Source organism: Periophthalmus magnuspinnatus, chromosome 3 (assembly GCF_009829125.3).
Source record: "Periophthalmus magnuspinnatus isolate fPerMag1 chromosome 3, fPerMag1.2.pri, whole genome shotgun sequence".
Lineage (NCBI taxonomy): Eukaryota > Metazoa > Chordata > Actinopteri > Gobiiformes > Gobiidae > Periophthalmus > Periophthalmus magnuspinnatus.
Genome location: NC_047128.1, coordinates 15,919,225 through 15,936,800, shown reverse-complemented (window position 1 = coordinate 15,936,800; position 17,576 = coordinate 15,919,225). Strand labels below are relative to the sequence as shown.

The 17,576-nt window shown below is 38.9% G+C and overlaps 1 protein-coding gene across 3 annotated transcripts in view; it reads left to right on the top strand.

Moving 5' to 3' along the window:
- glceb (glucuronic acid epimerase b) overlaps positions 1 to 17,576 on the top strand; it is an 89,409-nt gene that overhangs the window by 49,453 nt on the left and 22,380 nt on the right. For all 3 annotated transcript variants that reach the window (XM_033991106.2, XM_055231576.1, XM_055231582.1), the window contains one exon: positions 3,576 to 4,120. In XM_033991106.2, the coding sequence (XP_033846997.1) occupies positions 3,589 to 4,120 (532 nt within the window). In that variant the 5' untranslated portion in view covers positions 3,576 to 3,588. The remainder of the gene's footprint in view (positions 1 to 3,575; positions 4,121 to 17,576) is intronic.

The window sequence follows — 17,576 nt, the reverse complement described above, 5'->3', positions numbered from 1 at the left end:
ACAATATTGTGCTAAGACAACTTAATAAAAGAAACAAATCCACTAACTTCTGCATTAAAAAAGTGTGGTGGGCAATTGGAGCCGACGTTGCTGTCAATTTCATCACAATCTGTCGGCATCTCTGATGGTTAGCTGCAGATAACGCTAGTGAGCAGTGGATTTTTTTTTTTCATTTTTACCAAAAGAAATAAGCAACGCTGCTGAATTCTACATGCATCACCAATTAAGAAAATAAAATCGGAGAACGAAGTGAGTACAGAGTAGTGGATGTATGCCAGTGGCAGTGAAAATGTGAGTTGATCGGAAATATGTTGTCTTGAAAATAAGTGATTAAAGATCACTCAGACATGCACAAATCACTCCAAATACAACTTAAATTGGGGAAATGGACTTTAACATGGGAAAAAGCTCTGTAAAGTAAATTTAGCTGAATAGGTCTGGTTTAAAGGGACATATGTAGCCCTGTGCTTTTACAGTTTTAAAAAGTTACTACAATCACAACTTTGGCTGCCAGCGCCTTAATCTGCAGATAGAAGACACATACAAATTTTTCTCATTCTCAGTATATAATAAATTTAACAATAATACATTTTATTTATAATGCACTCTTCATTAAACAAAATCCCAGAGTGCTACAATAAAAGAACATTAAAATGCTAATTGCTAAAAACTAAAAACATTATCAGTAAGCTTTTCTAAATAAAAAGGTCTTTAAATTTAGCTATATGGACAGGCCATGCCTCATGTAAAAGCTCAGAATTCACTCACTGAGGTGCAGAGGCTGCACTAGCACTGATTCATGATTGGCTGCAGGTGCTGGGGTTTAGGTAGTGACCATTCAGATCAGAGAGAGGCCTTTTTAGGTTTAAACCAACTGGATTTCAGCATTGACTCTGGCAACGCAACTGAGAGACTCGTGTGAGGCTCATTCTGCTTTCTGATTAGATTAGATCTGGAGAACCAAAACACCTAATTTGTCATTAATAATAATAATCAATGTTATATTTGGGGACACAGTTCATGTTTGTGGAATTTACAATCAAGATCTTACATGCTGTTCCTTTTAAGTTGACTAACTACATAGCGAAGGCAGTTTGAGTAGTGAAATGATGGGAATGAGCTTGTTTACAGTTAAAGCAAACTTCATAAATCAAAGACAAACTTAATACGTCACTTAATGGACATGGAAGAAATTAAGCAAGTGTAAAGTAACTTTAGAGCACTGTAACAAACTCGTATTGTTACTCATGGATTCACACATGTACTTTCATCTTTCATTCACTTTGCACTTTATAATGTTTACATTGCACTTTTATAGCGAGGAGCACTTAGTTGCATCTTGACTGTGTTCACGTGTGTGTAGCTTTTATGTTTTTAAAGTAGTATTAAGGTTTAGATTTTGCCATTGTGTTTTATATGGTTTTGTGCTTATGATTATTATTATTACTGGCAAATTTTTACTTAATTTTAAAGCACTAATGTTAATTTTACATCCCTTTTAATGAGTTTTAATTGTTTTATCCAGTGTTATATAAGGCGCCCTATACCATCATTGTGGTGTTTTGCTGCTGGAGAAGACCTGCTCCTGATCCTCCTGTGAACTTTATCGCACCTGCACTTTTTGCACTTTGTCACATTGTTTATTTTGTAAAATAAAAATTTAAAAAAGTGGACGACTCCAAACCTGCCACAGTCTTATTTTTTTTATTTTATTTTTTTTTATTTTTTTTATGTGTAACTCTCTGGAACCCAGCCACTGTAAGCCTGTCCTTTCTACATGGACCTTATGTACGACCCGTAAAAAATATATATCACTGGTTGTACACGAATCACACTTTGAGAGCCACAGATATTGGGTGAATTATAAAATAACACTGTCATCAAACTGTAAGACGTAGTATAGTCTGGATTACACATACTAATCCTGTAGTTTAGACCTCTGTTCTAAAACACATGGAGCACAAATTCACATTGCAGTCTTTTCTCCTGTTGTAAAAGTGACACAATCCTATCATTAAAACAAAAATCGTGAATGTTTTTGCTTTTACAATACTGCAACTCCTATATTGATTCCTTCATAGGTATCTAATTAATCTAGTAAACCATTTTCCTCTGTAAATACCATTGCTTATTAGTACTTAGCATTTAACAGCCACCATGAAACTGCCTTGATGAGATTGCAGCTTTCTCCCCATATTGGCCTTGTGTGTGTGTGTGTGTCTGCGGTCTCTTCAGTGCGGGTGGCTGTGTGCAGTTAATGAGCTCTAGTGTAATGTGTGTGGGTGCGTGCGCGCGTGTGTGTGGACAGTGGACAGAGGCTTGGATGTGCTGTCTGTACACTATGCTCTATGGCTCCGGCTTTAATTAGTGTGAGCAGTGGTGACTTGTGCTGCAGCCCCTCCACACGCAGCCTGCAGCACTCTGAATACATCCATACACAATCAGACACTGCTATGGGGAAAGCGTGGACATGCTTCTGTACACCTAGATAATACCTACATAATAAGGGTGATTTAATCGTTAGGGACCTGTTTTGAATGTTTTGAGTTGAAGAGATGCGTTTGTATTGACACATCGTGCTAAATGTTTAGCAGCAAAACATCATTTGAGATTCCTCGAGTAATATTTGTTGAGAAATGGCATTACTAAATAAATAGTGTGAATGGTTGAATAGCAGATCAGCTTTGTCAAAATCATCCCCAGTACAACAGATTGTAGTTCTTGTGAGATGTGTTATTAGACAAGTGAGAATGTAAGTTGAATTTGAAGCCCTTCTCAAATAAAAATTAAAATAAGCAAGTAAATGTAGTAGCACCCCTTTGGTTATATACAATGTTGGATCTGTTATTCACTATTCAAGATTCAAAAGTATTTAGCATTCTTCATTCTATGCATGTGGAAACCCCTCATTTGACTTAGAACACAAGAACATAAGTACATACTGTAAGTCATATGTGTTGCCTTTTCATATTAATAATGTGGCAGTACCGTTTACAGTAATCATTATGTGCAAATAAGTAATCTATCAAATGGATTCATTGTATTGAGTGTATTTTATGAACTGCACTGAGTATAGATTCTGCTCTAACTTTTTCAACTTGCCTTTTATGCACCTCATTTCGTGCCCAAGACAAATTTCCCCTTGTAGGACAATAACGTTTACCTTAGCTTTTCTTCAGTGTTGTTCTCATTTCTCTAAAATATTCAGTTCTACACAGAATTATCCCCAGGCCGTGTCACTGATGGGCCTGGGTAATATGCTAAGAAGGAAAAAAAAAAATCCATGTACTCGATGCACTGCTATGATGCCTGGACTGTAGGATACTGAGGAAAGACAGAGAAGCGGATGGAGACTTTTGTCCTGAGGGCTGATACTCACCTCAAACTGTTCTGGCACAAGATCTGATGACCCTACCCATTAAGCTGCACTGAGACTTTTTGAGCTTTCTACTGTTATTGTATTTTCCTGCTTAATGTGTTTGAATTGCCCCTCGGGGACAAATAAAGTTGATTAAAGTTGCTGATTTCCCCTCCAGAGCCCTCCCTGACTGAGCTCTGCTTTATGTGTTTCTCAGGTGAGCTGTGAGGATGCGCTGCCTGGCCGCTCGGGTCAACTACAAGACCCTCATCATCATCTGCGCCCTCTTCACCCTCATCACTGTACTCCTGTGGAACCGATGCACCACCCACACCTCGCTGCGCTTCCTCCCTCGCAACGCCGTAGCTGCCGTGCCCCCCAGTCCCAGAGAGGGAGGGGGTGGAGCCAGCATCAGCAGCCAGCAGCAACCACCCCAGCCCCCCGAGCCCCCTCCTGTGGTCGGGGCGGCAGCGGCAGGGAGCAGATTTGAGGAGATCGACTGTCTGATCAACGATGAGGCTACGGTGAAAGGCAGGCGGGAGGGTGCTGAAGTCTACTTCCCCTTCAGCTGGATGGAGAAGTACTTCGAGGTGTATGGCAAAGTAGTGCAGTACGACGGCTATGAGCGCTTCGAGTTCCAGCACAGCTACTCTAAAGTATATGCGCAGAGAGAGCCCTACCATCCCAACGGGGTTTTCATGTCCTTCGAAGGATACAACGTGGAGGTCCGCGATCGAGTCAAGTGTATCAGCGGAGTGGAAGGTAAGGCATAGCAAAAAAGAGATCACTCTCCATAAACTATCATTAAGGCAATTGCAGAGTAGCCTGGCTTACCATACAACTTTAAGACCAGAAAAAAATGATGCAGTTGATGTGATGCAGTCCAACTACCGGTACTTTAAAAGTCACACTACTACTAAACAGTTTTTTTCTTTTTTTGGTCTGTTTGCTCTCTCAACATATAAACTTTAACCTGGAAACATCAAAAACGAGACCAAAATAATGGATGTCTTTATTCCACTGAAAAACATAGAGAAACGTGCAGTGTTACTGTGAGCGGGCTTGCCTCTCCTCAAACCTGACTCTTTATTTGGCCTCTAGGCCAGCCTCCTCCTGCTTGTTTTTAACTTTTCATTTCCATGGAATCATGTAGTCGACTTTCCACTCCCAAAAAGTTACAGTTATATTATCACTTTAATCAACTTGCGTCCATAGATTTGGGACTTTGGGACTTCAAAGGATGTTTTTTCCAAAATACATTTTTCATAAAGATTACACTTAGGATTTACGTACATCAAACTTTTGATGGATCGTTCAGAAGGATTTTTTTTATCATTCTAAGCCATTTAGCTACAAATGTGAAGCAATTTTTTTGGCCAAATAAAGTCTGGTTAACTAAATAAGATATCCCAAATCCCCCATTTTTTCCATCTAATATTTAATCTTAAATGGGCCTTTGCTGCACATTTTGGGCTTCTTCAGGGCATACAACTTTATTACTGTATTCTGTTTATAAAGGAGCCTGATGGTGTGATGTTGCCTGTTCATTTTCTTCACTACACGAGGAGACAACTGTTGACTTTTTTCACCATTTTATATGCTACATAATTCCATGTCTTTCATCATATATTTGATGTCTTCTGTATATATAATGTATGTATGTAATGTAGTAAATGTAAAGAAAAACAACTTTGAAAAAGAATGTGTGTCCAAATGTTTGACTGGTAGTATATATATCATATATATCACCAATTGTAAACACATAAATATTCATCTTAGCTTTGAATGTGAGGTGAATGTCCATAACTCCAGGGACAAAGAGCTCCAAAGTCTAGTACCGACAAAGCGAATGAATGGTGACCCACTGTCTGCTTTTGGTGAGTTATAGTGCCCTGACCCAAAGTTCTGTTCACTCATTCTTTAGTCCACTGTGTGAACAGGTCCAGCTTTTTAAATAGTGCTGAGAGTATATTGCTTTCAGAGTGTGACCTCAGTCTGCTCTGGGTCAGCTGGGACTGCAGTGGACACTGCTCTGGATGTTCATTTCACTTCCTCTCACTCTCACTGTTTGTTTCTGTAAACTTGTTCCTGCCATACTGCCCCCCAGCAGTACATCTGGCCCACGGCTAGTATAGCACTAATCCAGGTGTCCTAAGGGACACATTGATCCAGCTTTGTCAGGTCCAATATCAATACTTTGGCTTTAAGTATCTGTGGAATCCCAATATTATCTGGTATCAGTATAGGGACAGAGAATGGCCCTTTTTCCTCAAAAAACACAGTTAACTTATTACAAAATAGATCCAATTGTGGATTGGTGCCGATATCTGATGCTACTATTGGTGCTTCTGTTTATTTTCAACTTCACATATATAGTAGTTTCCTCTGAAAGGTGTATTCCTTCTTTATCTAACTCCTTTAACTACTCATGAACACCTTTCCACTAAAATTGTTGGGATTTTCAATGAGTGTCTGACATCCTAGTTGCTTGTGGTTTGAGTTGAAATGGATTTTTTTTTTCTGCAGTGAATTTTAGCAAAAGGGTTTACTTAGAATTTACTTACAGATGAAGGGCCTCATTTATAAAACTTTACATGGAAGTGTGAACAAACAAAACTTGCACAAACTTCCTCAAATCCTGCTCATGTCTCGTCTGTCATGGCCGTGCAAACAGACCCGTTGATGTGAGACCTACTGACCTATGCAGGACTTTATCTGCAGGATGGATGACTCTTTAGAAGGACCTCCTCCATCTTTGGCACTGCTTCTTAAATGCTATTAGTCTCACTATTAACCTAACAGCCTCATAATGAATCACACCGGCCAATCACGGCTATCTTAAAGTCTTTGTTTGCAGATGTGCTCAGATATCGTTCATCTATTCTTTATTCCACTGCAAAAGTCCCCCTTTTGTTCAGTCTTCGCCTCAACACTTTTCAAAGAATTGCCTGGGCCGATCAATAGCTCATTTTAAAAGGCTATTAGTTCAGACCACATCGTCATCAATAGTGCCTCCGCTACTCACTTCAAGACAAAGGACTGGATTTGTCTTTGCGTTGAAAAAATGGAAAATAGTTGAACGTTCAGTATTCAGTCATTTGTCCTCAGTCTGATGATCTCAGGAAAATGCACACGTTTAATTGAAAACACTGGTCTAATCGGCTTCCCGTCTTAGTTCATATGAGCATCGTTCTTCTCTATCAAAAGCATTTTAAATTCTGTCTCCTCAGATTTTTACCTCTCGCAATTAAACCAATACTATTTATCATGAAATAAAATGAATTATTAAAGCAGACCTATTCTGCAAAATTGACATTTCAGAACTTTTAACCATGCTATAGTTGTTTCCGCTTCTCATGTACCCTGGAGTGATTCGTGCATGTTCGCATTCTATATTGCCGATCGATCCCCATTTTCACTGCCCACCGCTCTGTACTTCATTTTGTTTTATTTTCTTAATGAATGAGATTGTTGTGATGATGTTTACAGTGACGTCAGCTCTGATTGGGCACCGTAGTTTTCTAACATGGAAGTCAGCAGACTCATTTCTTTTATTAAGTCATTTTACATAAATATTGCAATTTAAAATGTGCAAATTATAACGTAATGATCCACGGGTGTCATAGATTATAACTATATAGTTGAGACAAGCACAATAGGTCTTCTTTAAAGGTCCTTTACTGTATTTTTTTCCCCATGTATTGTTACTATGCCGCAGAGAGTCTGGATGTTGAACAGTGGCGACATGACCCCACGCACTCGGACCACTTGGTATGACGTATCCCCTGTCTTCTAGAAGAGGAGGACCAAGCCAAGATTATGAATCTCTTCAGCAAGCACTTTCTTGAACACTGAAGACTCCGTTGCACAGTGGGATAATGGGTCTTATGTCTGGTTGGTGAAAACGTGTATGACAAACACATTAATTTACAAAACTATTACAAGTTAGTCTGAAAATTAAGTTCAAGGTGCGTGTCCTAAATAAATTCAGATCCACTGATTGTTTATATAAATATAAACAATTAAATTAATACAGGAGTCCAGGTAGAGTCTTTTTTTGTGTGTGTGTCTTCACTGATCTGGAGGTTGGCGGTTCAAATCCTGCTCTTGACATAAACACGGCCTGTCTTGATGGAAACACGTTTGCCTTGTTGCTAGTAGCTGTAACTCAAGTGGCCTTCTAATGTAGCCCTTGAAGGATGCAGCCGTTGAGTTGAGACACGGCTATAAATTTACAGTCACAAGTTAGCTAGCGTTAGCCGACAGTGTCTTTAGATTTAGACATTTTTTGTTGAAAATCAAACACCTAAATGGGATCATACGCACTTGTATTGATCAGACTCCTAAAAATGTATAGTTAAAATCTATTTAGTTTTTTTTTTTTATGACAAAAAAGTCTACTGTGTGCCGTCTGAATCTAACTGTAAAACATGTTATTCTCCAAAAAACAGGAAGTGCACATTAGTATTTGTGGTTATTGAGCTTATAAACTCATCTTGGAGAATAATTAGGATGTACAGAATGCATTGGGTAAGTGAGGAATAACATTGGACCACTGCAAATGAACTAGATCTGTTTTCACATTTGTAAGACAGTAACTACCGTATTTTCCGCACTATAAGGCGCACCTAAAAGCCTTTAATTTTCTCAAAAACCCACAGTGCGCCTTATAATCCGATGCGCCTTATATATGGATCAATATTGGTCAATTATGACACCCGTAGTCAGGAGGCGTCTAAGGACTGAGCACACTATGGGCCAGTACAGCTCACCTAGACCTAGACTTTTATTCTTTTTTAGCCATCAAAATCATGTTAAACGAAGTATCAGCATTTGCTGCATATTTTCCACACAACTACTTCTATTTTACACATCCATCCGTATTTTTTTCTTTTACGCGTCGAATAAATGACTGGGAAAATCCCCGCAGCCCCGCGCTCTCATTCGTCACCTTCAGGACAACTGAGGCAGATTACCGTAATGACGGTAAAATATTTAGATAGCCCCATGTCTCCGCTTTGAGACGCTGTTTGAATTTACATGAGGGCACGACTGGGCGCGGAGTTACGCTGCTGGAAAGTCCGCAACCCGCTCTATCTGCGAAGATAGGATCCGACGCTATAGGGAAAACAGGGAGACGGGGAGACAGCGCCGGGCGACATACGCCACAATCTGCCAATGGATTGCGGATGCCTGGGCTGAGATATCAGTCTCAACTGTGGTCCGAGTTTCACGAAGGCAGAAAATGTCACTGAACTGTTAAGACAACAGCGACACGGATAATAGCGATTTTGACGAGACGGAATCGGGCACTTTGAATGAGCTCGACCTGTTCAACTGACACTGAAGAGGAAGAACTCGACGGATTCGTGATTGAGGAATGAGCTGAAAAAGTGAGGCTTTACGTGTTTCTTTCACGTGTTTACAACTAAACAAGACTGGGAGATATTGTGAATATGGACATTAACGTTTGAACAACGTTGAGTTATTGTTATTACGTTGCACTATTTCGAGAGTTACTATATTGTGAATGCATTAACTTGTTTTGTGAGTTTGACTGACTTATCTGACTGTTTTGTTGACATTCCCTTCAGCGCAGCTCCATCTCGTGGATGCGTAACACAACCCCAGCTACTACAGTAGTTTATATTCTATGTGCCTTATAATGCGGTGCGCCCTATATATGAAATTTGTTTTAAAATAGGCCATTCATTGAAGGTGCGCCTTATATTCCGATGCGCCTTATAGTGCGGAAAATACGGTATTAGTCTTTAATCTGTCTTTGCTATCAAACACTCAAACCACTACTACATCTACACAGTATGGACTCAGGGTTACTCCCAGAGCCTCATGACTGTGCTTTTTGTATCAGGTCTCTCTTAATCTAAAATTAAGTTCCAGTACACAGGATCTTCCACTCAGGACTCAAAGGTTACATCACCTTTTGAACCTTTGTCTTCCTAAAGTTGAAATTGCAGTAGTAGATTCCCCAGTGGAGCACAGCAGAAGCCAGTGTCTGTGAACAGCAGAGGGCCTGATGGAAAGCCTTTGTGATGCTTGCAGACGGTTGCAGCATTCACTCTTCTACAGTAAGCCCATATGCAGACATGAGATGTGGACTAAATGAACTCAACACTTCTACGTGTTAGGTCCGTTCTTATAAGTAAACTGCTCGCTTAAAAAGTATCTCTCGAACTTTGATCTGTTTCTGTCCTGGTTGTCCATTTCATCACATTTGCATAAAGTGTAGAGTGTTTATGAAGTGAGTGTATATGAATGATATTTTCTTCTGTAAAAGCTCAAAACACATACAAATTTTGAATGAACTGCTACAGGTTAATAACAAATATAAAAGTCTACAATTCTGCTAAATATTTAGTCTATACCTGACATCTAAAGCAAGAAAACCAAGTCAACAATATAAAACCAGTGACTACCACAGGTCACTGCAGATACTCTAATATTTATCACTGATGCAGACTCTGGATCAGACACAGGTGAACTGAACCTTTCTCTCCTTAAATAAGATATTTGAGTGCGTGTGTTGAGGATATTAATTGTTTTGAGGTGATAAACAATAGCTCCACAGACAAAAAATAGGCCAGAAAAGCCATTTATCTAGCTAGATGTCTTTTACCTTGCATAAACACTTTACATTTCACTTTACAGTTCACATTTTAAACACATCCAGAAGCACATTTGAAGATTGACGACTCAAATCAAGGCATAAAGCTAACCAGGCTTTCTCACACAAAACAACTGACAAAATTGACAGTTATTTTGCTTTAAATTTTTGCTGAACACGTGATATAGTAAATTTTCATTGATATGAGTTCACATTAAACAAAGAACTAAAATGGCAATGGAGCAAATGAACTTGGAGCACTAGAATTGATTTCAGAATGTCCAACAGTAAGATCAAACTGGCCCAGTGTTTTGCAGTTTGAAAGGTCGCAATTAGCAAATCTCAAAGGCTGCAATTATTTCAGTTGCACAACTTCCGACCTCTGCTAACAACAAAATACCATGTCTTATTCTGTGTAAAAGCTGCTAACCCTGCCCTCTACAAACTTGTAATACATGAGATACTGGGATTAGTTTAGCGGTTCATATTTCAATCCTCAGATGTGTTTTAAGATGTGCACTTTGAACTGTCTACCCAATTTCTTTCCTGGTAAAATGTATCTTGCCCCAGTACATTTATATTGCAGGTCTTGAGGTCTTGAAATAAGCTGTTTGCATCTAATTATAAAGCGTTTGACAGTCACAGTCGGTCTACAGTTTACAGTTTACCGTCACAGCAGAACTCCGTTAGTTCCGTCAAAAACAGTAATTAGTCATAGTCACCCGTTACTTCTCCCCAAAGTAATTGCATTAGTAGCTAACTGTGTTACTGAATAATCAAAGTAACCAATTAACTATTACATACAAACTTATCAAAACAAGTTATCAAAAATATACCCCATTTTTTCAGGTATATACAAGCTCTGTTCAGCCTTATTTGTCTTGCAAATCACCATATGCACCCAGAGCCAGAGTTATCAGCTCTTTACTCCACAGAGCTCAAAAGCACCAATACAGACTCACAACTGTACAGTCATAACAATACAAAGAAGACTGCTGTCCCCTTCACACAGCAGACTCCCTGTCAAACTGAATTTACCAAATGCACAGATATCTGAACATTACAAATGACAGTCCACATGACAGCGTTGATATACTTGTAAAATCAGAGGTGAACCCCCAAACAGAGAGACCGACTATACCGCGTTTCGACCTAAAGCAATGGTTACCTCTACAGTTAATCTCTTTTTTAGCCAATCACTGTCTCTAATCCGTCATCTCAGTCTTGTTTATTTCCCAAAACAAAGGAATGAGATGAGAAAGCTGAGTCTGATCTAGCACCACTGCTGAGACTCACTAAAATAATGAGCCTCGTTACAAAGGCAGCAACTGCAATGGTGTCACAGCAGAGGAGACAGTCCATAATTAGATTACTCATTACTTGTAAAAAAAAAAAAAAAAAAAAAGTTAGTAACACCATTAAGCTTAAACAGCGTTATTTCCAACACTGGTGCGGACTGACCTTGCAAACTGTCAAAATGTAAACTCAAATCTAATCACAATACATTTCAGAAATATGTATTATTTTTTTCCAAAAATGAATAAAAAAAAATTCAGCATCTATTTGGATTAACAAAAGCTTCGGCATTTTCCCAGCACATTTTACAAGCTGACGATTTAACCGCTTAAACAGTCATTATCTCTTCAGATAACGTAAATGTGCAGAGTCTGTTCTACACTGTCCACTGGGCCTTCTGCCGCCCGAGCCCGTGTGTTTACTCGTACTAGAATCCCTCATTAAAAACTCTACGGCTGCATAAAGGACAATAGAGCTCTCCTCCATCACCACACGTTTAGCTAACAATTTCCCTCAGTTAATTTGCTAAACCAAGGCTGTGTCTGCTAGCACATTTTTGGAGGTGAAAATAGCACATATTAATCATTCATTAGCTCATCACAGAATGGTCTTAAACAAGGTCAAGGGAGCGTTTCCATGACTACCCTGGGAAAAGTTACTACTTCCCCCGGCAATATCTGTTCATATTTGGATGTCTTCTTTAGTTAACATCTCTGCAGCCTAAGCTTTAAGTACCTATTAGCCTGGAAAATGTTAAGCCTACACATTAGATACTCAAGTGAATTTGTTAAACGATTAAGAGGCACACTCGCTTTTACCCTTTAATAGGCCACGGAGGATTCCATTGTTTTACTTTAGTTAAACTTGATTTTTCTAGTATTAAACTATAACATACGTAGATCATTATTTCATATTTCCTCCACTGTAAACAACACTATTGATCAAAAACGGCTTATCAATAGTAACGGATCCACTGACTTCCTGTTCAAAACTGTGGTATTTTACAGTAACAAGACAATTTGAACTCTACGTGTTTGACCAGGAGTCTGAATGTTTTGAATAATCACAAGACGGGACAGGGCTGTGGGGTAGGGGGCAGGTGAAAATTAGAAATGTTTAGTAGGTTTAAAACGATGAATACTATATCAACTTGTTCAATACATGAGATATGGAACAAATGTGGGGGTCAGTGTTTATCGTGGTACTTTTTCCTTGTACTAGTGGTAAATTGTTGGTTATTTTTCTGCACTACAATGAGATTTGAGCTGTAGAGAATTGAATTATGAACGAGTGACTTATGACTCAGTATAGATACAAACTAACTACTTCAGTGCTGCGTTATGTTTGGGTTTTTTTTTATTTCTTGCAGTTTGTGAATTCATTGTTGGAATAGTTTCACCTAATGGAACACTCAAGCCTCAATTGACTCAAGCATGTTTGGATAAGATAATGATGAAGGAACACCGCAAGTTAAAAGCTCCAAAAATCTGTTTTCACATGATATCCACTTTAATCTAACTTTTTTTTCATTTTTTTTTCTTTTGTTTCTCGTTCATGCATCATTTTTGCAATCTATTATATCCAAAGTATACTTCTCAAAGCTACAGTATTTGGTATATAGAGACTATGCACTGAGGATAGTTGAAGTGGTGAAGGTATGTATGGACTGTAAAAACTGGAAGGATCGGTTTACCACACTTATTTTGTCGTTGTGGTGTCCCAATCATCAAATTCTGAGTAGTCCCCTCTTCGCACTGAGGTGTTCAATCGAAGCTACATGTTTTTCCTTTAGTGAGGCGGTCAACCGAAACTACATATCAGCCTATGTTGAGATTCAAGGTCGATGCGCCGTACGCTAAAAACTGCAAATATCGGCTCAAGATATCGGCCAACCAACACATCCGTCTATGTCTATTCACTTCACTTTCCCATTTAGTTGAGTCAATTGTGAGCTATTTTATAAATGTGATAAACAACTCCCACGCAGGGGAACGTGTGCTTCGGAACAGTAGGACATGCAGCCTTGATTAGTGTAATTGTTAATGGGCAATCTTAACTAGACTTAATCCATTTTCATAACCGTAATGTTAGATTTGTCAGTACACATTTGTAGAACATACTTTAGCAGAGTGCGGACCCCCGGGACAGGCCCAGCTCTGATTACCCTTATGAGGATTAATAGGAGGCTTGATGAAAATTACCCCCTAGCCAGGCTTACCTTATTACAGAGTGTGGCAGAAAGTACGTTTGAATATCTTTGTTCACAGCGTTGGTGTGCTAATTAAAACCAGATAAAGTTGTGCCTTGAAGGGTTGTGGAAGTTTGGACTAAAGTCACGTTACACTTTCATTTCACTTACAGAGGAACATGCTGATACTGTTTTATGGTTTATACTTACATTTACTTATATATTACTAATAGTTCATTTAAAACAGCAATTTGTGAGAGGATTACATGGTAATATTTATAGTTTAAAGAAGACATATTCTGCTTGTGTGTGGTACATAGGTTTAATGTGTGACGCCCACGGATCATTATGTTAGAATTTGTACATTTTAAGTTGCAATATTGATCTAAAATGACTTAAATAAACAAATTCGCTGGTTTTCGCGCTAGAATACAGTGGTGCCCAAATGGAGCCGACATCCCCTTTTTTGCATTTGTACCAAAATTACTACATAACACTGATGAATCCTACGCGTATCACCGATTAAAAAAATAAAACTGAAGAACAAAGTAAGCACAGAGCAGTGGCTGTGTACCAGTAACGGTGAAAACAGGAGTTGATCTTGAAAATAATAAGCAACTAAAGATTCCTCAGACATTCATGAATACAACATCAGGAGGGCAAATGTTTAAGAGAAAAGATTGAAGGCGCTTTACCAGATTTTATTTTATTTTTTTCTGTCTGAAAAACATGAAAAACAGAACTAGTTCATTTTAAACAGTTTGTAGTGGTTCAAAGTTATTCCCCATTTACCTTATGCATTCAGAGCATCCTAATTATTCACTGTGATGAGTTTTAGTTTAAGCATTTTCCACAGCTTTCAGAGTGGAGTTTACCGTCGCGTTAAACCTAACAAACATTACCACGCTTAAAGCACATTTCCTGCTGTGCGGCGAAAAAAAATTGCTTTATAATTGGATGCAGATGGGGCAAAGCAGATTTGCCTGATAAGGTTCAACATTTGTGGATTTTCTGTTTTGCTTTAAAAACGTGGTGTTATGCAGAATAGATTTTTACCATGTTATAACGTTGTTCCTTCATCATAAACATGCCTGAAGAGGTTTCAGATGTCATCCATGCATGTTTGAGGGTTTTAGTACTCTCTTGGGTACTATTCGAACCCTCCTTACCGTTAGCTATATATTCTGTCCAATGCTCAGCCCTCGAGTCTTCATCATCCGTGCTCTCACTCGATAATTCTCCATAAATATACAGAAGCATGATACAAAACTGTACACAAAAACTTGATAAACCTGATTCGATGTGCAGGCTGATTGTTTTGTGATAGTGCTCTGACAAGTAAAATAAATAAAAAGCAACATGGTGATACCCCCTCTTTAAAAACATGAAATCACCCACAGAGTTACACAGGTCCCTGCCCTCTGACCAAGGACAAAAATGCAAAATCATTTATTAGATTCAATGGCAGAATAGAACCCACAGCAAGTAACAATTCACTTTAGATGAACTGCAATAATTCACAATGTGTTTGTTTGTTATTAGAAGGTCACACAGACTAGTTGCAAACAACATATTTCATCTGTGTAATTTTCACAATGTTAGTACCCCTGGTAAGTTTTAAATTTGCTCTGAATTCTGAGTTGTAAAACTGTTTTGTAATTGCAAGATAAATTACAAGGTTAAAACAAAAAAATCACTTTCTTTCCTCACAAAACAATTCAAAACAGCCTTAGTACCACTCACTGTAAGGATGTGGATCAATAGACACCTTATACAAAAACGTCCCAGCATTGCTAATGATATGAATATAAACAAAAATGGCACTGAAATATGACGAAAAGTAGAGAGGTGGATATCATGTTTGAAGATATTTCTTCTTAACCTCCTCAAATCCTTGCTAAGCCAGGCCAATCCCTTCCTCTTTAGTTCCTTTGCAGTTAAAAGTTTTCTTAGAAGATTTGAACTTGAACCTCTTGGGAGCTGTGCAGACTTCACTTCTAATTCCCCCGGGTTCAGCTTTAGTCTAGGGCGGATGTCAGCACAAGGCTCGCTCAACAAAGGCATCCATCTAAAAGCTCACATTTAACGTGCATATGATGGATTTTTCATGTGTTTGTTAATCTGATTTAGTGGGATATTACCTGTGCTAAATATTTATCATAGTGCATCAGTTAAAGGTCCACAATTTAATTTTTCTGGTAGAGGATCCACCGCCTGCTTGACTCCATGTAGATGTTATTGTTTTTTTTCTCGAATGTTCAAAACTATGACATTTAATTTCACTATTTCCGTGGAGACAAGCAGGCCACATCACCAGTAGGGACGGGACAGTAAACAATAATAATGATAAAAAGAGCAGACAGTAATGGTCTGTAGGTCATTTCATATGCATGTGCATAACAAACCTGCTCATCCATAATGTTCTCCACTAGATCATAGTTGTTTTCACTTATAACAAAGTACAATTTGTTGTTTACACATTTAACTTATTCATTATAATTATTCATATCCATAACTTTTTTAAACTGTCAGCAACTTTAGTCATTATTGTGGTACTATTGTTAATCAGTTATTTTGACCACGATAATGGTGACACAAAATTTCAGTATTATCTTGTGTCTAATGACCAGGCCAAGTTACAGGTCAGATCTGTGAAGAAGTGGGCCTGCTCACAGTAAGAATGCATGTTTTTGAGAAAATAGCTGTAAATGAATATATACGAGATATATTTGTTTATATATAACAATATATAAGATATATTTGTTTAATGCCATACTGTTGACCATCCCAGGCAAAGCAATGACATCACTATGAGACCAGCAGATGAGGAACCCTCCATCAGAAAACTTACACAGTGCACCTTTAAAGCCTCATTTCCACTGGCACAGTTCACTTGGGGCTGCCTTGGTGCAGAACAGTTGTGGGGGGTCACACCAGCGAGGGTTTCCATTACAAACAGCCTAGGTCGCTTCTGGGCGTGACATGGGACGCACCCAGGCATGGTGAGACAGGACAGCTGTAAAAAGAGCATCAACACAGATCAACAGTGGCACAACAATGAGCTTGCGAGGGTTGGGACTGGATACGCATTCTCACAGTCAGTGGTGTCCCTCGTGTCCCTTGTGTCCCTTGTGTCCCTCGTGTCATTAGCTGAGGTCTATCCCTGGTCGTGGATGCTGTAATGTGTAGGCTTAGCAGGAGAGCCTTGTGGATTACTCTCTGGTGGCTGTGGTTGTGCAGAGGAGAGAGAAATGTTGGAGTGAGGAGATCATGATCGGTGACAGTTAGTTGCCTGTAGTTGTCAGAGAGGCAGGAGACAGGGCTGAGGGAGAAAAGTTTGAAAATGTATGCATGAGAGGGAACTTAAAATATATATATGTGAAATCTGAATGTATTTTTTTGCACTTTTTGATTTGCAAATGTTTTTCTAGTTTAGTTCACATTGCACATTTCGACAATAGATTGTATAAAGACGTGGACTAAGTGAGTGTGACGTCACCGATAGCGTTCAGCTGCAGTCAAATGAAGCTCATCGAGGCTAACAGTTACAGGGCAAGAGCGACCGCAGGGAAAGAAGGCAGCTGATTTGTCACTTATTAATTTTTATATCTTGAGTTACGGACACAATAGTGAAATAAAAATACCAGGATCATGTAGAACGGGTTAATACAAACATTTTAAGACCAAAATGACAAGAGTCGATGGAGCCGGAAGCACAGCCCATGATCACTTCCTATTTGGAACGTGTTGGCTAAGAGGTTAGCCATGTCCATTTATATATACTATAGTAACGCCCCTTCCTGCCTGCACCGCTGGTTTAGCAGGGAACGGGCACATAGCAACGCTGTCAAATCAAACCTCTTTATACTAGCGGAAACAGCCTTGGGAAAAGAAGCCGCCTGGTTTGTCTGGTATTAATGTTCATATCTTGTTTTACTGACTCAGTAGCAAAATAAAAACACCAGGATCATGTAGAGCGGGTTAATACAAACATTGTAAGACCAAAATGATGAGGCTCACAGCAGCAGTTACAGAGAGAGGGGTGACAATTTTTCAATATAAAGTGATTTGGAGCCAGAGTCGATGGAGTTGGGAAGTGCGCCCATGAA